Here is a 24,750-nt window from a genome sequence, read left to right on the forward strand (position 1 = left end):
ATTCGCAATCACCTCTCCACCTCTGATATTATAGCCTCCACACACACCGCTATTACTGCGGGAGAATGAAAAAAGGCCGTCATTATTTTCCAGGCTCTGCGGGTAATACAGAGCTAATGCACTAAGTCAATGGTGCCTTGTGAACGCGAGGAGTTTGTTTTGGCTCTGGTCTGTGTGCTGAGACGAGTCAGACCTACGAGGGGCATCTTGCTCCCTCTCTGTTATCCTTTCATCTTCCGCCTCGTGATGGGAATGGCAGAAACACATTCTGTAGATTCTTAGGTGAAAAAACACTGAAAGGAAAAATGTGAAAAGGTTTTACGCCGCTAAAGGCTTTAAAACAATTTCGCCAATTATGGGCTTTAGAGATGTCAATAACCCGACCTGACTTGACTTTGCGTAACATACATATTTTTGCCGTGTGCAGATACCTCTGAGGAATTGGAGACATGTAGTGTCTATTCTCACCCACCTCCGCCTGCAACAGCTTGAGATCTTCAATCTCCTTTTCAACAACACACCATCAGTCCAGCACACGCTTCTCCGTGAACTCTGGTAACACCGGACAGCTCGAGACACAAAGACAGGAAGTCACAGCAATTAAGACTTTACCAGAGCAATTCGATTATTCTCAAAGCTGTATTGATTGTTTGTCCTCTTGGAGGCAGGGGAAGTTTTTATCACAAGAGAAAAACAGGCACCTCTGGCATATGATTTACTTCTGCCAAGGAGGTTATGTTTTCACCTGCGCTTGTAGTTCTGTTTGTTTGTTTGCAGGCAAGATTGCACAAAAATAGCTGAGCAAATTACCACGAAACTTGAGGTGGAAAGATGTGTTATGCATCAGAGGGGAACCCATGCAATTGTGGTGTAGATCTAGATCAGAGGACAGATCCGGGTTTTTGTTTTTAACATTCTGGTGTTTTTTGACAGTTTTGTGAATTTCTCGAACAATGCAGAAATCTTTATGACAAAAATCTGCAAATGTAGACTACTTATATCTATGAACAGGTCAAATTTTGTTTATATTTGGATAATGAATAATTTGGATTTTGTGAATTGTTTACCATACATCTGATCTCAATATGCAATATATTGATAAAACTGCCCATCAGCCTTGGCATAGGTATATGCACTCTTTGAGTCCTCTTCCAATTGTCTGGTAAAGTGTTTTTTTTTGTTATATTTATTAATTTTTGTATTTTCATATTCAGCAGACATGAGGCAACACTAAATTAATCTAATTGTACATTTTTCGTTTGCTCTGTTTTTCTCTCAATCAACTCTCAAGGCAAATATCTTGTTTAGATAGTATGTAAAGACCAGCTAGTTGCTAACTTTTTCAATCTATGGAATACTCACCCATAGGCGACGATATCTTTAGTGCTCAGATACCTGCTGAGATAAAAGTAGCAGTAATAACATACCGGCTAAAACCCTGAACAATAGTCCGTAATTGCAATATTAAAATATTAGTTATGGAGCTTTAAAGCTTCATTATAACCCTGATATAAACTCAGAATAGAAAGCTTTTAAATCACTCTGACCAGCTAGACTTGCAAGATGTCATTATATTGCAATCACCACCGAATGATTTCAGATAAATGTTAAAGCATTTTAAATTAAAATCTGAATAAAACCAAGTCACAACCACATAAATACTGCGGGGGATTAAATTGCAAAACTGTAGGTCAATGACATGGTCATTAAAGGGCCACTGATTTCTTAGGGGAACATTATTACCATGTTTAGGCTCCTGCAAATTACAGCTCTTTGCTGTTTCTGATTTATAGTTAATGAACTTCAGCATCTTGGTTCTGTCCAAAGACTTATGTGGGAATAAATCTAAGTTTATGTTAATGTGGATTTTATAGCCGAGATGTGAAAAGTTTCTCACCTCAAACTCCACCAACTTACATTTCTTAATCAGTTGTTCTCGTGGAAACCTGCCAGTGCTCAGTTCTGTCAAGGTCATTTGTTGCTGGCGGAGCACAGAATTGAGGCTTCATAAGAAAGAGAGCTGCAGCGGTGGTTGTCAGGTATGATATTAACAATGAGGAATTTCTGGTCGTCACACGTCTCGTGTTCCTCCAGGCGCCCGCGGTCGTCACATGTTTCGTGTTCCTCCGGGCTCCTCGGGTTGTCAAGTTGTCGAGCGGAGGAATCACCTTTTTCGGGACTCTTGGGAGACGCAGAGGCAGTATCTCTGTGCTCGGATGTAGACTGACTCATCTTTTAAAAAACGTGATATGACAACTGGAGCGAACTCTCCAGAGGACTCTCGCTGAATAATGCACGCTTCCATTTGTATCATTTTGGTTGTTGTTCCAGTGCAGTAGGAGTGCATCAGGCTCATGTACATCCAAAATGTCATCCAGTTTCAGTGCACGACTTTTCCACATCCTTCTACGACCGCTGATGACTTAGTGATAAAAGCTTTGTGACTGTAAGAAAAAAAGGCATTTTGGCTACATTTGGATTTCCTGTGGAATCTTTATTTCAAGACGTCAACTTGTAGGTGGAAAAAACAACGACATAATATCTCCACTGAAGAACAATGATCTCACTCTGTGATAACACACAATACCCTTCAACACCATCCTTTTATTTGGGGTGATGCATCAAGGGAAGTAATTACATTCCCTACTGACGAATGGGTGACTAACGCTGACAGCAGTATACCTCAGTCTATAAAACCCTGATTTCCAGCTGCAGGGTTCTAACATTTATAGCAGCCACAACAACAAAGATCAGTCCTTTCAACCTGCAGCCTGTTCTGTAGCTACTGCAGATTGATTTCATGCTGAGTTGAGTTTGCATCTCAAGGTAAGCTGGCATAATTCACTGTTTCAATGCTGTTAATGTATTTCATGTCGCCTTTTGATCAGTAAATTAACCAAATCCTTCCCGTCCTCTAAGTGCTTTGTTATGAATTCTCAGAGCCGCGGTGCCGAGTTAATTATTCTCACTCTCCTTTTCAATCCAGTGCCGGGAAAACAAACATTTCAGGGTCCTTTTCTGAGAAAGTCTTTAAACGATGTGGGCCGTGGTTCTTGCTCTTTGTTTGGGGAATGTCCTCATCGGGGGAGAGGCCAGCGATCAGCATTCAGAGCGGGTACCTGGAACTGAGCTCTTTGAAACGGCCTCCCCGGGTATTTTAATGCGAGAAAAGCAGAAATCAAACGGCTCGATGCATTCGGCGGACTCAGCGGGACCAAAACCACCGCACCCTCCCATGTGCCTGGAGTCAGCGGGGATCAGAGACACCTTCAAATATATCAATACTGTGGTTTCACTGCTGGTGTTTGTTGTTGGAATAGTCGGCAACGTTACCTTGCTGAGAATCATCTATGTGAACAAAAGCATGAGGAGTGGACCCAACATACTCATCGGGAGCCTGGCTCTGGGCGATCTGATCCACATTGTGATAGACATCCCAATAAACGCATACAGGGTGAGTTGTTAACACTGCCAAGCCGAGACTTTTTACGACTTATCTTGCATCTTGTGTCTGTGGTTTCCTACTCTTTCTTATTTCCTTTTATTTACTGAAAATGTGTCTGGCTTTGGTTTCAGCTCATGGCAGAGGATTGGCCTTTTGGTTTAGTGCTGTGCAAACTCGTCCCCTTCATACAGAAAACCTCTGTTGGAATCACAGTGTTGAGCCTGTGTGCTCTGAGTGTTGACAGGTAAGGAGATAAGCGGCTCTGTCCCGTGCCCCCAGAGAAAACAATGTTCATATCTGTATTTCATCAAGGGAGCAGATTTGTTTTACATAAGCACTCGTAATGTAACATTGTAGAGAAGTCATAACATCTTCCCGTTGATTTTTCCCGCAGATACCGAGCTGTGGTTTCCTGGAATAGAATCAAAGGCATCGGGGTGTCGGTGTGGACAGCGATTGAAATAACTCTGATATGGGTCGTCTCCATCCTGCTGGCTGCGCCTGAACTTGTCGGCTTTGACATGATAACGATGAACTATAGAGACAGGCCACTGAGAATATGTCTGCTTCATCCCATGCAAACCACGCGGTTCATGCAGGTGATGTAATTGTCTCCAGTGTGCAACAGGATGAAACCTGTGTTTGATTGGATTGTACTTTCATATATACCACGCAGTTGTATTTATAACATCTGGAAGTAAAGTTCACGCTGCAGTTACCAACACGTTGTTGTAGGTGTCTTTATAGAGCAGAACTGTGTTTTTTGTCTCCCGTGCTTTAACATGGCTGCCATTGATCATCTCTAGGTTCTGCAGCACTGACTCTCTGTGGGCTTCTGTCATGTTCCATCAACAGTTTTATAAATCAGGGAAAGACTGGTGGCTCTTTGGCTTTTACTTCTGCATGCCACTGGTCTGGACGGCCGTCTTCTACACGCTCATGACCAGGAAAATGCTGCGAAAGACTAAGAATGTGTTGAGTGACCACACCAAGCAGGTTATTAACTAATCTTCTACTTAAGTACATTTCACAACACATTTCTTTTTGCACATTTCAACTGTTCAAGTTAACGTAAATGTTTATAATGATGACATCTTTTATGTTTACAGAGACTAGAAGTCGCAAAAACGGTCTTCTGCTTGGTGATTGTGTTTGCTCTCTGCTGGCTGCCGCTGTACCTGAGCAGGATCTTGAAATTAACCATATACGACGAGAAAGATCCCAACAGGTGTCAACTGCTGAGGTGAGAAGTTTACAAATCAAATTGTATTTGGAGAGCCCATATATACAAATCACAATATGCCTCAGAGGGCTTTCCATGTGGACAAGGTGCAACCTCCTCTGTCTTTAACTCTTGACTAGTGTGAGAAAAAAAACCTTTAAAGGAAAAAGAAAACTTTCTAACGGGGAAAAAACGGTGGAAGCCTCAGGGAGATTCGGGAGTGAAGGATCGCTCTCTCAGGACAGACAGAAGTCAAGTTTATTTATACAGCACGTTAAGGAGCAGCCGCAGTTTACAGAGTGATGCATAATACAAGAAGACCCGATGCAAAATACAAGAAAATAATCAAATAGAAGACTAGCATCAAATGAAACAAAATAAAAGACAAAATGATTTTAAAAAAGTAAGCCCATATTCTACTCATATTCTTTTCTGTATACCATATCTGACTATATGTATAAACAGTCCTATCTGCACATACATGGACAATTCTATCCCAACACCTCAGTTTTAAATGCTTGTGCAATCACTTCACTCAAAAACATTTCTGTTCAAACCAATATATCTGTAGAAAAAATTAAATTTTATTGCCTATTTGTATTCTCTTGTCTTCCTCATTCACTTGTCCGCTGCCCTAGCAAGTGAATTTCCCCATGTGTCTGGATCAATGAAGTTTTATCTTATCTTAAAGAAGAAGTCTAATAGACGTTGCGTGTGACAGAGCACGTCAACAAAATAACTTTGTTTAAACATTCATGAGAAATAACAGTGTCTAACATAGACGGAGCAGTGTATCAATATTTAAAGCATCATCACCTGCTCTGTGCCCTTTTGGATGATTTACTAAATTTTTCCTTTTTTCAGTGCCTTTCTCGTCCTGGACTACTTTGGCATCAACATGGCGTCGCTCAACTCGTGCATCAACCCCATCGCGTTGTACATCGTCAGCAAAAGGTTCCAGACATGTTTCAAGGTGAGAGTTACCGTGATTCTCCAATGGCCCGATTCTATTCAACACAGAGCTGGTGGGGGGGGAGGGTGAAAACAATTTGAAATCCACGCTGGATGAGCCATTGTGGGTGTCATCAAGGACGTATGGAGTCATGTCTGTGAAATGGCCAGACTGGAGCAAGTGATGGCCTGAGGGGGTAATAAGTAGAAATGGTCTGGAAAAACATTGTCAGGAATGAGAGAAAAAAGAAACGCACCCACCCACCCATCCCCCCCCCCCATTTGGCATTGCACCAGACAGTCTGTCACTGAATCACAGTGATGTGTTTGGAAGAAAGAGAAAACCTAGATTGAAGGCAATTTTCAAGGTAAGGAATTTAAAAGGCTTTATTGTATTACTCCCTCAGAAGCCGAAATCTAAAAACATTCTCTGGTTCCATTGGGCTGTCGTCAGGTTTTTTTTGCACAGAACACTGCATGAAGAGATCTACTCTCTTCAATTATTATTATTATTATTATCTACCCTGCAATTACTTTGTACAATATGTATGTCAAAAGAAATCCTATACCTTTTCAATAAATACATCCTTTTGACTTTTACACACAAGATTGAAAACCTTTCAACGCGACCCGACGCAGAGAAATGAAACTCCACAGTTTCCAGTTCGCTGTCTCTAATTGCATTAAGGCTTCATACATTGGATTGTTATTATTACAACACGGGCAATGCTGCCTTCCACTTCCATTCCTCTAGGATTCCTCCACACATAAATGGATTTTCCGAGGAGCCGTTTTCTCCGTCTGAAGCTAACGGTAAATGTGTTTTTTTTGCCCACTGACCGACCATCTTTGTGTGTTTTTGTGTGCCTTTTTGTGTGTGTGTGGTCCTTCAGGAGTGTCTGTGCAGTTTGTGTCTACCTCTCCAAGCTGTTACCCATGACGAAGTGCAGTCTGTTTCCAAGTCCAGGATGCAGGATCAAGCCTGGGAGCAGAGCGGCAGCATCAAAGCTCCCAAGCAGACATGCACGCCTCAGCCTGATCAGGAGAACCCCTTACTGTGTTAACAAAACTCACGCGGAAACTGTGAGTTTCTCAGCGTTTCATTATTAAACAAGCAGTACAATGTGCTTTGAAAGCAGATACCAAAGCAGCGGCGGCTCCCGCAAAACTTGATGTGCCGCCCTTATCATATAAGATACCTTTTTACCGAATAACATGCAGCGCTGTCTTTCCTGTGCCGCTGTCGTCAGCTGAACATCTGCTTTGGCATGAGCAACCCGGAGTCAGACTGTTCACACTCTTTTTCCCTCAGGGCTTTTGACTCACTCCCGACCATTACATCAGATTTCTACCTAGTACCTTTCCCGTATCATGCATCACAGTTCTCCAACCATTGTTTCGGGGCACCATGTTAACCTGGCACCCATCACCAGGGATCTTGTCACGGCTCCGCTTCTGCATATTATTCTGATTCTGTTTCTGGATTCCGGAAAAGACAGCGTGCCACAGTAAATCAAACCAACGGAGGATTTAAAAAATAAAAAAATTGATGGTTGCGTTCGGGTTTTTTCGGGGGATATGGCGTATTATTAGCACCTAAACGTGTGTTTTCCTCTCTGTTAAGTTCACCCCCCCCCCCCCCGCCCGCCCCATAGGAAGCAGCCCAGGAGTTTATAGTATTTCCCGTTTCGTGCTTGAACCTGGAGAATCCTATCAAATTGGTGCCACAAGTAGATTCCCCGTCTCTCCGCTGCTGAATGACTGATTGATGGTGGCCTATTTTTAATGCATTGTTAAATGTGTAATGCATGGAGACACTTTATAAAAGACCTGAGAGTGGGGAAGAAGGAAAACGAAGATGACAGAATGAGGTCAGGAGGAGACAGCGATGGGAGGAGGCGGGTTGTAGAGGGGGGGGGGTAGCAGCAGAGATGAGCACCTGATAGGTCTCCCTGTCACAGGACAAGGCAAGCACAAATAGGGGGGCTGCTCCTCCAGCTTATGCTGCATCAGTTTCACAAACCTGCCTTGATGCCGTGTGCCGGAGTGATTGTAAAAAGTTCCTCTCGTCTGAGCGGAGAAAACAACTCTCGACGACGTGTAAAGATTCAACAGTTCATTGGAATAAAAGCGTCTTGACTCCTTGTGGTGTTTGTGGTGAGGTGCAATGATGACAGTGACATTTACTGAAGCTAATTAAAGTTTCAAGTTAACTCTTGTATTCCTTTCATAATCAACTTTTGTCGTGTTCCATTATTGTCAAGCACGTGCAGTACACACAGAGGAGAAGCCTTATTTAAACCCTAGTTAACAGAAACTGCTCTTGGTTTTTCAGTTAGAAATAAGACAGAAACACACGCTTGAAACCCATTCTTTATTTTTATATTTCAAATTCAACCATGCTTATAAAAATGTAAATTCTGTTTTGTACGATGACTTCTTCACGTCGTTGCATTGGGGGGGGAGGATGTGTTTGTTGCCCTAATCGCTCTTGGCACATCAAATAGAGAGCACAAGGAAATGCTGGTTCCACGTCACATCACATCAGACCAGCAGGCTGCGTCTTTTTCTACCTAATCGATTAGCTTTGCTTTCCTCGATGTATGAACATTAAACGGAGCGAACGCCGGCTCGCATCAGGGTTCGGTTTGTTATTGTGAGGTATTAGAGGGGCGAGGATCAACATGATCCCTTTCATTTTTTTCCGGTGCGTATACATGCAGTATCGTCTTCGTCGAAATACAAACATCGGATTGCATTTCAATTTCATCTTGTTTTCAAGTCGTGCTATAAAAGGCCCAATTTGAGCCACACAATCAAAATGTGTTTGTTTTAGATTAGAGATGCCAGAGATATGTTAAATGCATATTGCTATGCTACACATTTGAACAACTCTCTGCTCTGACTTAAGAGACACAGCATTGGTTACAACTAGGGTTGCAAAGGGGCGGACATTTTCCGGTAAATTTCCGGAAACTTTCCGGAAACTTTCCACTGGAATATTAAGCTCGGGAATTTTGGGAATTTTGAAAAAAAAACAACTATGCAAATTAAACGCTGAGCAATAAAAACATCATTCAAAACTCTATTTTAAAGATGTATGGAATACAGCACACGGTGCACGTTGAATTTCAACCCTCCACTGTGCATTCTTCCATCACATGTACAGATAACTCCCAGCATCCTTCACTCTACAGCAGGGCTATAGAGGCCTGCTGTAGTGTGCAGGACTAGTCAGGTAAGTTTCGATGATATTACTGGTGAAAATATATCAGCATGCTTATTGAGGATTGTTCATCTGTTCATCTAGCCTATTCCCATTCATTTATCCATCAATTGTAAAATAATTTTACAGACTATTCCAATTGTTTGGCTAACTATTTATATCTCTGGCATTGCATTAGTGTTTTTTTACAAACTTTTTTCTCATCTTTTTCTACAGAACAATGCCACGTGCACTATCTCATGTGTGGAGACATTTCACCCCATCCAATGTAGAAGGAAAGGCTGTGTACATTTGCAAATACTGTGCATAGACCTATGTAAAGAATGACACAACGATGCAGAAGCATATAGTCAAGTGCCCAAAGTTTCCTCAGGGCTCAAATCAGCCTATGACACAACAAAATGTTTATATTTATGTCTGTATGTGACAAGGTAAATACAGTTAGTATAAATTACCCACAACATTTCCAGTTTATTCCTGTTAATTCCCGTTAATTCCCGTATATTCCCGTTAATTCCCGTTAATTCCCATGGAAAGTTTCCAACTTTAAATATTCCGGTTACAACAATGTTAAACATGTACATTTACGCTGCAGCTAATTGCATTAATGGCAACTTAGATGCCCTTTATTTTGTATTTGTACAGCTAAATATCTCTAACGGCAAATCCAAGGTTTACAAATCGCAGCAACACATTCCACCAGACACTTCTGTCAAATATTAAATTGTGTCAAATGCAGTCAAGCGCTCCGGTGTCCTTTGTTACTGCAAATGCCAGCAGATAATCAACAAATGGTGCAAGGCTATCATGTCCCCAGCAGTAAAAAAGCTCACAACTGCTGGATGACATTGACACAATCCGGCTGCGGTAACCAGAGGAGGGTGACGTCAGTGTCAACATTAGTGGGCGAGCGGATGGTGAGACCTTCTTTAGTAATCTCTGTGCACACACGGCTCCGATAGGGCTCCCCACCGTGCCGCCCAGACTCCCCAGACTGTGGATTTAATTAAACAGTGTGAAATTAATTAATCAGTCGAGTGGCAGGTAAAAGAACTTCTCGCCCGAGCTGCTCACACGACCAAGACAAGGCATTTCATGTGCGCTGACAGTTATTTATTCGCTGTGTGTTTTATTATAGTGTATCTATATTGAGATGCTGAAATTTGGGGGAGATTAAAAAAAGGCCTGGCATGCGAAAAGAGTCATGCAAATTATCAAAATAACAGCTCTCGAAAATCAAAGTGTAAACCTGTGTTTGATCTGTTCTATCAATTAATTAAAAAATTCACTTCTGTATAATAATGTGGTGCAAATTAGATGGAAATGAGATAAAATATTCATTTAGTTATCTGGGGAATCTGCCTGCAGGGCTTTTTAGTCTTCAGTCTGGCTCAAAATGCTGTCCATATGGCAATTATGTACAGTAGTGTTGCAGAAGGATTGGTCTGATGCCTACTGGCAGAGAGGAGCCTGCCTGTGACAAACTGCTGCTAGGATCTGATGTGAGTTGAGGGAGATAATGAGGCTGTTGTAAGCCTTAAGTATAGAGCCTGCCCCCGGGGTGGCATATCTAAGCACTCGGGCTCCCTCATTGTTGCATGTGCTGCTGAGGATTAAAAACACACTACTTTTTTTTTTCCCTCATAAACTTTGTCAGTACTTCCTGTTACTCTTTGGACAACTTCTGCTTTCATGTGGCAAGCCTCTTGACATTGCTTTGTGGAGGAGATGATGTTTTTTTTTCCTTTTCTCTTCTCTCTCTCTCTCTCTCTCTCTCTCGCTGTGTGTCGATGTGAAGTCTTGATTCGATTCCGCTCTGAGCTATCTATAGCTCATTTTAAGCACTCCACCAGAGGATGTGTACGTTTCTGGGGTTCGTCCCAGGATGAGTGAACTTTCTTTTTTCTTCTCAAATGCCATATTTTGTCGGGAAATCTTTTAACATTGATCCCATTGGCGTTTCTTTTCAAATTAAACTTCACTAACAGGCAGAGGAGAATGATGTGGGTGAGGTGGGATGATTTATGTTGTTGATTATGCGGTGTCCTTGCAGAGAGCTCATGCCTGCTGTGTATTAAAAGATAACTGCCCACCTCCGGTGAGGAACTCTTGTCATCCGCTGCAGGTTGGATGCCTCCACCACTGTCACACACACAGCCCGTCTCCAGACAAAAAAGGACACCATGCAACCAAGTGCAATATAAAGAAATCCCTGCTGTGTGCACAGACTAATTGAGTCTCCCAGGAGGATGGCCATAGTGCCTCCGTTACATAGGAAGTGTGATTCACTGAATGCGAGTAGGTGTGTAGACTATTCACAGTTTCAGCTAAATGAAATAAACACAACAGAGATCTGTATACAATACCAGCAGGCATTTAATTAATAGCCATTCGGAGCTTGCATACTAAATAGGAGGGAGAGGGAGAGAGTGAAGCGGACACTCGAGCCGATGGCAAAGACATTTCCGAGGGACCTGCACATGGCAGGCAGAGTCAGACTGCTGGGCAGAGCTGCAAGTGGTCACTCAACCATGGGATTAAAAATCATTTAAGCCTTGTACCGAACCGTCTCCTCCCCCCCCGTTTTTTCCCGTCTCGCCATGTTATTTCTGACCAGTCGGGAGAAAAGACAAATACTCCGTGCCCGGCTTGTTACTGCCGGTGCAACACTGCGGGTAGCAGAGTTTTCCCAACGCCAACATCTATAAACGTACTGCAGTGCTTTCTTGCAGAAAAACATAATGAGCTTGTGCCTAAAAGGGTTTCTGTGTTCTGGTTAAGGTGCAAAATGGACTGTCACTACTGCTTATTTCAGTCATGTCGGCATGTAATGGAAAACACGCAATCAAATGTAGGACACGTTTACTAGAGTGGTTCACTTCACACTTCTATTCACACTTCTAATGCCTCTTGGGCAACTACAGGCAAATGTATGACAGGACGTTGACGTATTCATAGGGAGGCTCCAGCCAGTGCACGGGCTTGATTAGCCCAAACCCGTGCTGCACCAGATAAACCAGCAGCTACGGTATCCCAGAAGAGTTCTGCTCACAAAGCGTTTGTGCCATGGGGATGTTGGTGAAAAAGCTTTTGATTCAGTGGTCACCAGAGCACCAGAGCTCCCTGCCTGCCTGCCTGCCTTTGCTTGTTTTGATGGGCAACGATGAAAGCACAGGTGGATGCGAAAAAAGCATCCCCCCGCTGCGGACTCCTCATCTGTGGTTTTCCTATTAGCGCAGGAGTGGAGGTTTGCAGTCTGGCTGCTGGGCACAGTGGGTCAGTGCTCACAAAGCTCTGTTTGTTCCCTGGCCTGCAGGGCTCCCAGGGTAAGCTTGGCTCCAGAGGGGAGACAAACAAAAAGGCACCACTGTCTCACCCACTGAAGCTGCTCTCCGACACATTCGTCTTTTTCTGCTCGACGGGGGCACATTTCTCTTCTTAGGAGAGGAATTGTAAAAAGGAAGCAAGTTTTTTTTTAAGAGACAGGGCCTCGGGATAACAAAACTGCTGCTGTTCTGAGCTATGTGTTTTTTCTGGGTTTAAATGCCATTTTGAGTTGCCTGTGTTGTTGTTTTCTTTCTCTCCCCTTTTTGCTTTGTGCTTCTCATCTTCTTCTTCTTGTGTAGACTCGGAGCTCTTTGTCTTTCGCCGCTGCATCAACGCATTCTGAGTGAAACCCGAGGAAACCGCCGCCGGCAACAGTCGCACAACGCGTAAATATTTAGATTCCAGCTGCAAGTCGCTTACTTCCAAAGCCGACCTTTTGAGGTGAAACCGGTGCGACCGAGCTGCCGAGGCCTTTTCTCAATTAATAAATAACTTCTAGGTTTCTCCTAACCACATATCCACTGTGTTCCTGCGATTTCTGTAGACAAATTAATGCGTAGGAAACTCTTACGGCTGCTGTTAGGTCAGCCACTGTTGTGCTGCAATCTGCAGTCCAAGTATAACTCCATTATCGAGAGGACTTTAAAATGGGAGCCGTGTGACACACAGCGGGATGATTTAGTTTAATGACCATGGCAGTGACAGCGCTGTGATGGAAATTGGACTCCCCCTGCAAATTTACATCACTTGAGGGTACTTGGGGCTCTTTTAGCGGCTGCACTCCAGAGCATGAGCCATCAGGAGGTCCTGGATATGTCATGCTTGTCACCTTCCTTTAAGTGCATCTGCAGACGTGGGAGAGGGATTAATATTATATAGCCTACGGAAGCACAGAGGCCGTCTTATCAGCACTGCCGATGTGATAAGCACCTCTACCCCCATGAAAAACCAGGGAAGATCTCCAAGCAAAGAGACAAGCATCTCTTTGTGTGTTTCAATGTGGTTTTAGTGGCAGATATGGTGCAATTTCACATCTGTTGTAATTTGATGTGCCTGGATCTCCCCCTGTGAAATCGTCTTGATCGCAACATGGCTCCTTTCAATTATTTAGAAAGTTGGCATATGGCTTTTGGAGATAGTAATCTGATTTCTTTTGATTTTGAGGTTTTCAGAATGGCTATGCCACAAGTCCCAATAGCAGCTGTGTGAGGGAAATAAAAAAATAGAAAAGGAAAAAGCCCGTCTCTGTGATCGTGTTATTCGGAAGCATCGTCCCCCCACCTCCTCTTTTCATAGAGGAAAAAAAAACAACCATTGATTTATTTATTTAATAAAAATGTCACTTTTGTGGAAATATTTTCCATCATTGCCGTGACACTCATCTCACATTACATCAATGCAGATGACAGTGTGCACAAATTGCATTGCCCTCAAACTGATTCTGAGCTGTGAATGTAAGTTATGGCAACCATTGCTGTCACTTCAGTTTTATCAGAAAAGCACCCTGTGGAACCATGGAAACAACATGCGATGCACACGCACACACACTCTCACACACACACACTGGGTCTTCATGACTTCAGAGGACATTTCTCAGAGACCTAATCCAACCCTAACCTACATGCATTTCTAACCATTAACCTATTACTTTGACATTTAACGATTCATGTCCTGCAGGCAGGGGGCTTGCTTTTTCTCCCACGTGGCAAAGACAAGACCCCATAATGTGAGGGTGTAAACAGATTCAGGTCCACACAACCTGAGTAACACCTAAACAACAAACACACAGATGCACAAATACGCACACACACACCAAATAAGCTACATCAAAGCCGGCATATACTGTAATTAGAATTTATTGAAGCCTATTCAGTCAGAAGAGGTACATGATCTGCCGAGCGCTTGGACCCAGTCCCACACCCTCCATTAAACACACTACAGTGCATTAAGCCGTCGTATTACAAGATGCGGAAAAATGAATCATTTGTGAGCGTGTTGCTGCAAATAGGAATATGTCATTTATGTGTTCCGGTTTTACTGTAGCTATGCAAAGCAGCCGTGCGAGCCTACAAAGAGAAAGCACCTGTTTATGTGTAACAGCTATGTGTGAGATATGTTGCACAGCCTGGATTAGAGCACAGATAATCATACATTCACGTAACAGGTGCAGCGCTGACGGTGTTTCCAGTCAAAGCCGGAAAATAAATAACCGCATCAAAGCTGTGAATGCAGAGATATTTCCTTTTCATCTTCGGGAGGGAAAATAAAGAAGCAAGGCTGCCTCAGAGATGTGGCGTGTTTCTCCTCACACAACACCTAAGATGCGAGCCACCCACCAGCGACAAGGCATAATGACTCGGCAGGCTACCTGGCACCCTCTGTAGTGGTAAGGCCAAGGCCAGTGGCCACGCAGAGGCTCGCAGATCCTCTGACAGTGAGTGTAGCTGCGTTGGCAAGCCGAGCAGCAGATCCCCTGGTGGTCCAGCATGGAGTCAAAGGTCACGGCGCCCTCCTCTCCGGCCGCTCCGCTGCGCTGCAGTTTTTGAAAGCAAAGTTAATTTTTGAAGAGTAGTCTTTTTTCTTTTTTAAACTTGAACTCACATTAGCAATTCAAATGTCAAAAAAAACAACTTCTCATCCTCTAAAAAACACGTGACTCCGGCTCTCTCAGGCAACATGAATTTTAATAACCGCTGGGAATTTTCACTTTGGTTCACGAGTTTGTCAACTTGGAACGGCGGCTGTTACCCCCGGTGATCTGTGATTACAGTTACATACACGACACCTCCCCAAACAGCAGCACCGGTGAAAAACCCACCCCGCTGACCTGAGGAATGAATCCAGCTGAGCCCGTTTTCACCCGGTGAACTTCTATTTCTGTGAGAATGCATTTTTTAACAAGGCTGGCTCCTTGAGGATTTTATGTATTCATCTGTAAAAAGTGTTGACAAAACCGAGGGAAACTTAACTTCTTAAATTAATGTTTCTTCAGGGGTTGCTTCAGGCCATTTTTCCCCCTCTTGATAGTTAATCAGTTTACCAGCTCTGGAGTCTTGTTTATCACAAACAGCGTTGTTGACAAACTCGCTACTCACATGATAGGGGTTTTCAGGATTGTACGCCGACCCTGCCGTCGACTGAGCCCCCTCCTCCTCCTCTCCTTCCCCGACTCTGGGGGCGTCGACCTCAGCGTGACTCACCGGGTCCCTCGCCTCAGTAGGCGCCTCCAACTCCTCCACGCTAAACTGCCGCTTGGCTCGCTGCGTGTCTCTCTTTCTCCTTTCCCCATCTGTTACGGCGGCCACGAGAGGCGAAGAGTATTGGGTCAACATCCACAAGACGACATGCATGTCCTCAGAGCTCAATCCCACATAGCTGGGTCTGTCTCAGGCGTCCTGAATAATTCAATCAGCAGCAGTGATATCAGGCACTCTTGCATATTTCAAGATCATTCTTTTTTAATAGACGACTGCTGCCTTCTTTTGGGTGCACGACTCTAAATGTAGTTCATAATGTTTGAGATGTTCAGGTGTTTCACAAACTTCTCAGGCAAGACTGTGTCAGAGACTATGATTGCAGCAGGACTACTTGACATATAGTATTGAAGTTATCCTTCAAAAATGTTTACCCTCATCGATGCTGCTAAAAAACTTTAATCCCGATGATGTTTTCCTACACTTGACATCTATTGCACTTCTGTCCGTCCTGGCAGAGGGATCCCTCACATGTGGCTCTCTCTGAGGTTTCTACATATTTTTACCTGTTAAAAGGGTTTTTAGTAGTTTTTCCTTACTCTTGTTGAGGGTTAAGGACAGAGGATGTCACACCATGTTAAAGCCCTATGAGACGAATTGTTATTTGTGAATGTGGGCTATACAAATAAAACTTGATTGATTGATTGATTGATTGATTGATTGATTGATAGAAGCAGGGAAATCTAAAAAAAGACTAACATATGAAGATATGTATGATGCGTGGTAGCAGGATGTTTTTTCTATACAGCGTGTGTGATGGAATGAATGGAAAAAAGCGAAAGATGAAGAGAAGACGACCTTTGGGGAAAGCAGGTTGGAGCCAGTAAATTGGAAGTTCCCCACAAAGAGCCAGAATCTTGTTGCTCAGAAAACTGGTGTCGGTCAGCGGCTGGTCTCCTGCCACCCAAACCAGGAACCCCTCGTCAAACCTCACTGGCGTTAATTCATCCATCTGCAAAGAGGAAAAAAAAACAGATAATATCATAGAAATCAGTGTTGACAGCAGCCCGAGTGTCTCCAGTTTGCAGTGTTTAAGGAGCGCTGTGTACGTACCAGGTCGAGCATTAGCGTCTCTTTGTTGTTCGCTCCCACGTGTGGGAGGTTGGCTTTGATTTGAGATTTAATGTAGCACTTGTCACCTCGGAAGAAGCGAATTCCAGTAATCCCCTGCACCGAATCACAGAGATGTTTACACTGACAGCTTCTATTTATTTATTTTTCCCCGAGCACACAGGAGAAATCTCCGCTGAACTAAACCCCGGGAAGAGAGAACAAGGACAAAACTCACTCACTATTTGAAAGTCGTGAATCTCCACCGCTTCCCCGGCGCCGCTCCCAGTTTTGAATCTCTCCAGGTTGTTGTCGGAATCAATTTCCACCGAGCCCTCCCTCACCTCCCCATTGATGTTCATGCTGTAACGCACATTATAAACCTGGCAGCAATCACAGTGGAATGTTAAAATGACTGATTAGCGGAGTTATGTAAATCACACTGGAGAAAACACAAAAGACGTGAGATACAGAAGAAAAAAAACAAAGTGCTTTACACTGCTTATTCCCCTGCTCTGTGTTTTTGATGTTTTGTCTCCAACAGAAATCCTGCATTAGCCCACTGAGAATTTGAGTGAAGCACCACAGGAGATGCTATTGCAGACCTTGATGGGGGGGGGGGGGTTTGCCCTACAGGTGAGCTCATTAGGACACAGATAGACATAATTCTTACAGAATGGAGTGAGAGAAAATGTATGAATTGTATGTGTATATGTATTGTAGATTTAATTAAAGTGTAATCCGGCATTTTGTTAGTTATTTACAGGGAATCTCTGGCCTGAATATCTCTTATGACAATTTCTCACCAATAACATCCTGGCTTTTCCCTTTTCCAATATCTGTTATTGCACCATGAAACTGCAGCACAGTCCTTGGTCGCCACTCACATTTTTATCTCTGACTTTCCACAGGTAGAGAGCAGCCACGGACGCACACAGCAGCAACACGGCACCGACGATGAGAACCGCGGCTCCACATCTCAGGAGGCGACTGACCGGAGCAGAGGTGCTGGATGTGCTGTGTCCCTTAAAGTTTCACAGTGAGCAGAAGGAAGAAATCACACCCAGCGAAACAGCATCCAGGATAAAAGTAAAAAACTCCAGGAAGCCTCAACATTTGAGAGTGTGCTACATGTCATGGATGCCAATTACATTTGGATTTAAAATAAAAAAAGCTCAATAGGCCTGTCTTACCAGAGGAGTGCAGTGTTCAAAACAGCCGTATCCATGAGTGGTATTATGGACTTTCTCCACAGTCTCTCCCATGCTGGCCTCTATAATCTCCTCTCTGGTACTGTTACCTCTCTTTGGAGAATCGGGCTATTCGACGGGAGGACTATGTGACGCCTGAGTGTGAATGACGTGCAGTTGATATAAATTCTTTGAGCTAAATTCTTCGTCTGAATGTTACCTGTAGGTGCAGGTTGCCTGAGGCGAGGCGGCCATCCTGTGGTAGCAAACTAACACCAGAGCTTTGGATCAAATCAGGACTCAGCGCAGATTGGCTGGCGTCGTGTTTTAAAGGCAGTGACGCCACCGGTTGGGTTAAAGATTGTTGACTAACCTGAGAAGCATTTTAACACTTTTTACCTTTCTAACCTCAAATAGTTAAATGTCAATCATGATGACTTGCAGAAATGAATAAGGAGTATTAGGATTTCCTGTGCTGGTTACAGGTGTCAGTAGTAATGAGCATTGCACTACCAGTAGTCAAACTCATCTGCAGAACCGATGTGTCTTCATATTCTTACAGTGCTGTACTGACTTGCAAAATCACACATATTTACACACACACACACACACACACACACACACACACACACACACACACACACACACACACACACACACACACACACACACACACACACACACACACACACACACACACACACACACACACACACACACACACACACACACACACACACACACACACAAATAACTTTAATTGTGTAGTTCCTGATTTGAAAATGTGAGGAATCCTAGTTTTGTGGTCAAGGTTTCTTGGTCCTTATCATCACATAAAAGGAAGAAACACTGAGAGAAAACATATTCAAACGTGCCACGCTGCTGTTGCTTGGAAACAGATTGAACCGCATTTCTTTGGGATAATTGCAGAGCCGCGAGGCAATCAGAAAAGGTGAAGGGATTCTTTGACCTTTGAAATATGTAATTGTAACAGCATTTGATCAGAAATGTAGTATTTGCATGCAAATTGAGGCGACACAGTAACAGCATTGTGCCCCACGAGCGGAATATGACATTGACTTATGCTTGCTATCAATTTAGCTGTGAGGCACCATTTGATTTACTGTGGCTCGTAAGCCTTTAAGGCAAATTAAATGCATTCACTTGGCTAATTGAGGTTAGGCTGTGTCCTTTGTGAGCATTTCCTCAAGACAGTCCGATAACATTTGAATCCGTGTAAGCCCAGATAACTAAACTGTTGTTGGAAAGCAAAACAACCAGCTTTAATTTAAGCCGTTTATTTGTGTAACAATGTGACAAAATCTACCATAAACATGGTAATCCTTCATATTGATTGTTTTCCACTGCAGAGAGAAAGGCCCCATTCAGCCTCAGTGTCCATATAGGTCATGCCCCTTAAATAATAATAATGCATGCTCTTGAAAAGTCATAATAAAATTTGTCTTTACACTGAATCATTATGAAAAATATATTATTAATGTACAAAATCTTGCATATTACACATGAGAAAATGAACAGTCTTACATGAGCCAAAGGACACATGACAAACTACAAAACACTGCAACAATCCAACACAGAGTCAGTTAAGATAAAAGTACTGTACAGTATAAAGAGTTCCGTTTTTTTTTTCTTTCTTTTTAAGAGTTCGCATACTCCGGAATCGATATCTCATCCGCTTCCTGTATCCTGGCCGGGGTCTGCGGACCGACGAGGATGTAATCAAATTCCTGGTGTTGGACTTTTTCGTACACGCTCTGCAGCCCGGTGGGTTTGTTCAAGTGGGCCGGGTAGTAGTTCTCCCTCCTGCTGTCCCGGGGGAGCGAAGCCGTCTTGGAGAACGTGGACAGGTGCGGCGCGCAGGCCAGGCTGGTGTTGGGCCTCGTGGCCGAGGGGCTCCAGCAGCGGTCCGAGTGTCCCAGCACTTTGCACTCGCTCGTGCACGCCCAGAGACCTGGAGGGAAACCACCAAATCAGTCATAATTAGGGACGGGAATCGGCAGGGACCTCCCGATACGATACTATCACGATACTTAGGTGGCGATACGATATGTATTGCGATTTCTGTGGGTATTACGATTCTGTAAGTATTGCGATTCGATATTACGATTTCCTGGGATTTCTTTTGGTTATTTTTTTTTTTTAAATACTGGACCATGGGAAAATGTTGAATCATTCCTTCAAATACAACACAGTCAAATTCACTTAGAGCTTTACCAGTTTTATTTCAAATATTAACATTAACTTAATGACTGCCGGGCAGCCAATAGAGAAAATAAATAAAAATGTTCCCTATTATTGTATAGCCCCTGTCAACTGCACACAAACTGACAGATTAAGAAATGTATGCCCCTTTTAAACAATACATAAAAGGTAAATTAAATAGAATGAATAAAAGTTTACTTAAAATATAAACTTTGAAATAAACAAGAAGTAGGCCATTGTTGTTTGCATGTAGGCGATGCAAAGCTAGTGCTTGGGTATGTTTAGATTCTTGTGCAAAAACAAGAGCTGGTCAACATGCTCTGGGGTGATGTTGCTCCCCCAATATATCCCCCCCCGGTATAAACCAATAAATATGTTTTAAAAAATCGATTTGGGAGGCAGCATATCGATTTAAAATCGTCATTCTCAAGAATCGCAATTTGTAACTGAATTGATTTTTTCCCCCATCCCTAGTCATAATGCGACGGGATGTAATCTGTTGAGTGTGTGGCTTAGATTTAATCTTTCCCATACTTTCATTTGGCTCCGTCTGAATTCCTATTTCAAATGATTGTGCTTTTGTGATACTCACTGTTCATCGGCGGCGACTCTTTCTTGTGCACGTCTGCACTCAGGTCCGAGTCGCTGTCGTTGAAGTCGCTGTCTCCTTTCCCGCTGTCCTTGCCGCTGATGTGAGGATCTCTTGCTGAGATTGTCGTGAAGGAATTACCCTTCCATATCGTTATGGGCCTGACGGTTTCCTTCCCATATCCTGGCAGCGTCGAATAACCCTGCTAGCACGGACAGAAAGTTGCAGAGATTTGTGAGTCAAACTGCAAAAACTCGACTGCAGAATGTGACAAACTGTGAAATATCTCTGAAAAAAGAATAATAACAAACGTACCTTTAATTTCCCCTCCGCCACCCTGCTGTTGGACTCAAAGATGCCTGCTGTCTGCCTGCCATCTTCGCAGCCTGTGTCTGTTGTGTTGCTGTTGGCCAACTGCGGCGGCTCTGGAAATGGATGGGCATCAAACACTTTCCCTTTGTGGTTGGCAATCACTGAATCGATGTGCCCGCTCTCCACTTGCTCCACGTCGGGCATGTCTTCTTTATCCTCGCACCCCCTCTCCCTGGTCTCTTTCCTCCTGCGGCTGCAAATGGTTGTAATGAGAACGATAGCCAGCAGGAGGAGAGAGCAGCTCCCTGCCAGCACAATGATGATGGCTATGGACATGTCCCATTCAAAGGGCTCCTCGCCACCATTGGGGGCGAAGGAAGGCAAGCTGGGGAGGCTCCCTTCTATAAAGCTCAAGTGTATAATGGCTGAGGAGGTGAGTGCCGGGGAGCCACTGTCACTGACCGCCACTGTGACTTTGACATTGTCTGTGAGATCATATGTCAGCTGTCTGCTCACGTGCACCTTCCCTGTCTCCTTGTTGATGGAGAAGCCCAGGTGCCCCCCCTCTGAGATTCTAAAGGACAGCTGTGCGTTTATGCCCTCATCTGCATCTGTGGCCTTTATCTGGGTGACCACATAACCCGCAGGTGCGTCTTTGGGCAGGAAAACCTCGGCGGAGCCTTTGTAAAGCGCCGGCGCGATGATGGAGGGCTGGTTGTCATTTTGATCAACTATCTTTAGCCGGACCACAGCTGTGCTCTGCAGCTGTGGTGACCCCCCGTCGCTGGCCTGGATGTGCACGTCCAGCACTTTCATCACCTCGTAATTAAAGCTCCTCAGCGCGTATATGGAGCCAGACACCGAGTTCAGAGACACGAAGGTGTTCACCGGGGAGCCCATGATGACGCTGTCCACCAGCCTGTAGGTGATTTTGCCGTTGTTGCCCAGATCCGCGTCGCCGGCCTCCACCGTGGTGATGTACGCGCCCGGAGCGTTGTTCTCCACCACGGCCACTTCGTACACAGCCTTGGCAAAGTGAGGGGCGTTGTCGTTCACGTCGGTGAGCCGGATGGTGTACTGGGTGATCCTCCTCAGCGGCGGGGACCCGAAGTCCTCGGCCATGACGGTCAAGTTGTACTCGCTGATCCTCTCCCGGTCCAGCACGGCCGCGGTCACGATCATGTAGCTGTCCTCGTAGGCCTGGCGCAGCTTGAAGTGGTCGTGTCCGAACAGGGTGCAGTGGACCTGGCTGTTCACCCCCGAGTCCCTGTCCAAGGTGCTGATCAGCGCCACCAGGCTGTCCCGCTCCGCCGCCTCGCTGATGTGCGCGACCCCCGTGGTGACGGAGGTCATGGGGGTGATGCTGATCTCCGGGGCATTGTCGTTGACGTCGGTGACGTGGATGATGATTTTGCACACGGACGGGCTCGGGTTGGAGCCCAGGTCGGACGCCTGCACGTCCAGCTCGTAGGTGCGCTTGTCCTCGAAGTCCACGGGGCTCCGGAGCGTCAGGCGGCCCGACGCGCTGTCCACGTGGAAAAGTTCTCGGATCTCTCGGGATACCTGTTTCCCGAACCCGTAGACCACCTCCCCGTTCGAACCCTCGTCCGCGTCCACGGCGTTCAGGCTCAGGATGACCGTGCCCACCGGCGCGTCCTCGGGCAAACTCACCGAGAAGCTGTTCTGGTCGAACACGGGGCTGTTGTCGTTAAAGTCCGTCACTCTGATGTTGATCTTTGTTGACCCGGATCTGTGCGGGTTCCCGCCGTCCGTGGCCACCAGCTCCACGGTGTACGCCGCCTGCGTCTCCCTGTCTAGCTCCTTCATTAGCACCAATTCCGCATATTTAACCCCATCCGCTCTCAGGAGCACGTCAATGGTGAAGTGACTGTTGACGGAGATCTGGTAGCTTTGGATGTAGTTTGACCCCACGTCTGCGTCCGCGGCTGGGTCCAGAGGAACCCGGGACCCCACCGCGGCGTTCTCCGAGATCTCCACGATGGACTCCCGGCTCGGGAACTCCGGGGAGTTGTCGTTGATGTCCTTCACCTCCACCTCGACGTGGATCAATTTGTAGCGCTCTTTGGAGAAATTCACCACGTCAAAAGTGATGAGGCACTGTGGAGTGTGTCTGCACATCCGCTCCCGGTCGATGCGCTCCACCACGGTGAGCTGCCCGTCGCTCTCCCGCACCCGGATGAACGAGTCGTTGAATTGTTTCATCATCCTAAAATTGGTCTTGGAGGAGTGAGACGGAGTCAAGGACATGTCCTTGGCCAGGTTTCCAATGACCGTGCCCGGCGCGTCCTCCTCGTTGGTCTGGTAGCGGATAGTATTCCCGTCGCTCTGTGCCACCGAGGCGAATAAAAACTGATGGATGGAAAACATGATAATCCACCGGTACCAATAAGTTATAAATCTCCCCCGCATCATCATCTTCGCGCTGATCTCCCCCTCGGTGGGCAGCCTCATTGTGTGCGCAGCCGACGAGACCTCTGGCTCTCCATGCAGCCCCCGCCTGTACCGAGTGAGATGTGCTGGAAGTGAAAGTTACTCGCTCCTTTTTGCGCGCAGCCAGTCAGACACGCTTGTTGCCTCGCCTCCGACACAGCTCCCAATTCTGCCGCGGCGGGGGTTTATACGGCTCCTCATGCTAATGAGACCGAGTGTGGCCAATCCCTCACTTTAGAATTAAAAAAATACCCTCTTGCGAAAAAAAAAGAGCTATAAGCCTGTTTTTTAGAGGAAAGTTGCTACAATATTAAAAAAAAGGCGCAGAGAGATATGGCACCGCTTGGAGATAGTGCCTGCGCTCTTTATCGTCTCGCCACAGCCATTACCGAGTGATGGTTTTATTTAGCAAAGCTCCCCTTTTTCTTTCTTTTGATGTTTAGGTTATTGTCTGTGGAGCGTGCACGTGTACGAGTAGGTGTGCGTGTGTACGCGTGCGTGCGTGCACTCGCCAGAGCGTCTCAGTTGTTTTTTGGAGAGCTGCTCATTTGAGAACAGCTTAATTATCTTCCACTCGCTCTGAAGTGATGCTGGATCAATCTCTTGATATAACAATAGCAGACTGTGTTTCGTGGGTTTATCCCCTGGAACAGAAAGAACACGTCTGTATCCACCAATTAAATTGCTGAACCTGATAAGAGCAGATGAAAAATGTATTAGAAGAGATTTTGAAGAAACAAGTTCTCTCAATTTAGAGATCAAGAGATTGTTTTTTTCTTCCCAAATTCAAGTTTAGACCTCAAATCCACGTCCCCGTGATTAATGGGAAACATATTGAAAAGTAATAAATGTTTATCTGCGCGGTGTAAATAACAACCCCCCCCCCCCCCCCCCCACTGTGAAGGCACAGCCTGACTCCCAGCTGTTATGAATTTCAAATACCTTTAAATTCAACTTGGAATCTGTGCTGTGTGATATTACCATTTATTTCCTCCACCCTTTAATGCATGGATTAACACGAAGATGGAAATCTCCATATGGCCCCACCAATGTAGACGGTGGTGTTCACATATGCACTACTTTCTTGAAGTTTTAGTTTCAGGTCAAGCTTGAGTCCCAATTTACCACTATTATAAGTTTTAGAGGATAACTGTAGATAGCATTTGAGCAGTAATTCTGAAAATAGTTTGGGGAGGAGACTTCTCCCTTTTCAACATGACAATAGTCCGTGAAGAAAGATTTCTGAGTATGTTGTGGAAGAGCTCCACTAGTCTGCAATAAGTAATCATCTCCGCCCTGTAGCACTGGATGAATCTGGAAACCTGACAGTGAGGTGACCTCATCACCTGATATCAGCGCCCGACCTCACCAACCTCTGAAAGAGAAAACTTCTGCATGTAGGATCCCCAGTCCTGTAAACTCTCCTTTCCATGAGGCTGAGTGTGTTGGAGACAGATTGTTTACTCCAATAGTTTTGGAATGACATGTCCCAAAACCATTTAATGAGCTG

At 44.9% G+C, this 24,750-nt stretch overlaps 3 protein-coding genes across 3 annotated transcripts; 1 reads left to right on the plus strand and 2 right to left on the minus strand.

The window, feature by feature from the left end:
* The first annotated feature begins 3,037 nt into the window (after window positions 1-3,037).
* Window positions 3,038-6,682, plus strand: ednrbb (endothelin receptor type Bb). Its single transcript, XM_061088864.1, has 7 exons — window positions 3,038-3,454; window positions 3,577-3,689; window positions 3,840-4,044; window positions 4,301-4,441; window positions 4,555-4,688; window positions 5,532-5,640; window positions 6,512-6,682. Exons 1-7 carry the CDS (start codon window positions 3,038-3,040, stop codon window positions 6,680-6,682), a joined length of 1,290 nt encoding a protein of 429 aa, XP_060944847.1.
* A 7,794-nt stretch (window positions 6,683-14,476) lies between these two features.
* Window positions 14,477-17,740, minus strand: cnmd (chondromodulin). The gene is made up of 7 exons (XM_061088024.1): window positions 17,669-17,740; window positions 17,363-17,500; window positions 16,718-16,858; window positions 16,479-16,592; window positions 16,224-16,377; window positions 15,267-15,460; window positions 14,477-14,704 (listed from the first exon to the last, which is right to left on the minus strand). Exons 1-7 carry the CDS (start codon window positions 17,738-17,740, stop codon window positions 14,477-14,479), a joined length of 1,041 nt encoding a protein of 346 aa, XP_060944007.1.
* A 1,583-nt stretch (window positions 17,741-19,323) lies between these two features.
* On the minus strand, window positions 19,324-23,261 carry si:ch211-199f5.1 (protocadherin-8). The gene is made up of 3 exons (XM_061089230.1): window positions 20,793-23,261; window positions 20,481-20,679; window positions 19,324-19,637 (listed from the first exon to the last, which is right to left on the minus strand). The coding sequence occupies exons 1-3, from the start codon at window positions 23,259-23,261 to the stop codon at window positions 19,324-19,326; spliced, it is 2,982 nt and encodes a 993-aa protein (XP_060945213.1).
* Window positions 23,262-24,750: the final 1,489 nt, after the last annotated feature.

Source organism: Limanda limanda, chromosome 16, assembly GCF_963576545.1.
Source record: "Limanda limanda chromosome 16, fLimLim1.1, whole genome shotgun sequence".
Lineage (NCBI taxonomy): Eukaryota > Metazoa > Chordata > Actinopteri > Pleuronectiformes > Pleuronectidae > Limanda > Limanda limanda.

Excerpts from the sequence above, each read along its gene's own strand:
- si:ch211-199f5.1 (XM_061089230.1), bottom strand. The coding sequence starts at position 23,261 with ATGAGGCTGCCCACCGAGGGGGAGATCAGCGCGAAGATGATGATGCGG. Across the intron at positions 20,680-20,792 it reads TGGCGGAGGGGAAATTAAAG|GGTTATTCGACGCTGCCAGG; the intron begins GTACGTTTGTTA and ends CCGTGCTAGCAG. Across the intron at positions 19,638-20,480 it reads AGAGTCGCCGCCGATGAACA|GTCTCTGGGCGTGCACGAGC; the intron begins GTGAGTATCACA and ends GTTTCCCTCCAG.
- cnmd (XM_061088024.1), bottom strand. The coding sequence starts at position 17,740 with ATGGGAGAGACTGTGGAGAAAGTCCATAATACCACTCATGGATACGGC. Across the intron at positions 15,461-16,223 it reads CCAACCTGCTTTCCCCAAAG|ATGGGGAAAGGAGAAAGAGA; the intron begins GTCGTCTTCTCT and ends CCGCCGTAACAG. Across the intron at positions 14,705-15,266 it reads ATCCTGAAAACCCCTATCAT|CGCAGCGGAGCGGCCGGAGA; the intron begins GTGAGTAGCGAG and ends CAAAAACTGCAG.
- ednrbb (XM_061088864.1), top strand. The coding sequence starts at position 3,038 with ATGTGGGCCGTGGTTCTTGCTCTTTGTTTGGGGAATGTCCTCATCGGG. Across the intron at positions 3,690-3,839 it reads TGTGCTCTGAGTGTTGACAG|ATACCGAGCTGTGGTTTCCT; the intron begins GTAAGGAGATAA and ends TTTTTCCCGCAG. Across the intron at positions 5,641-6,511 it reads GGTTCCAGACATGTTTCAAG|GAGTGTCTGTGCAGTTTGTG; the intron begins GTGAGAGTTACC and ends GTGGTCCTTCAG.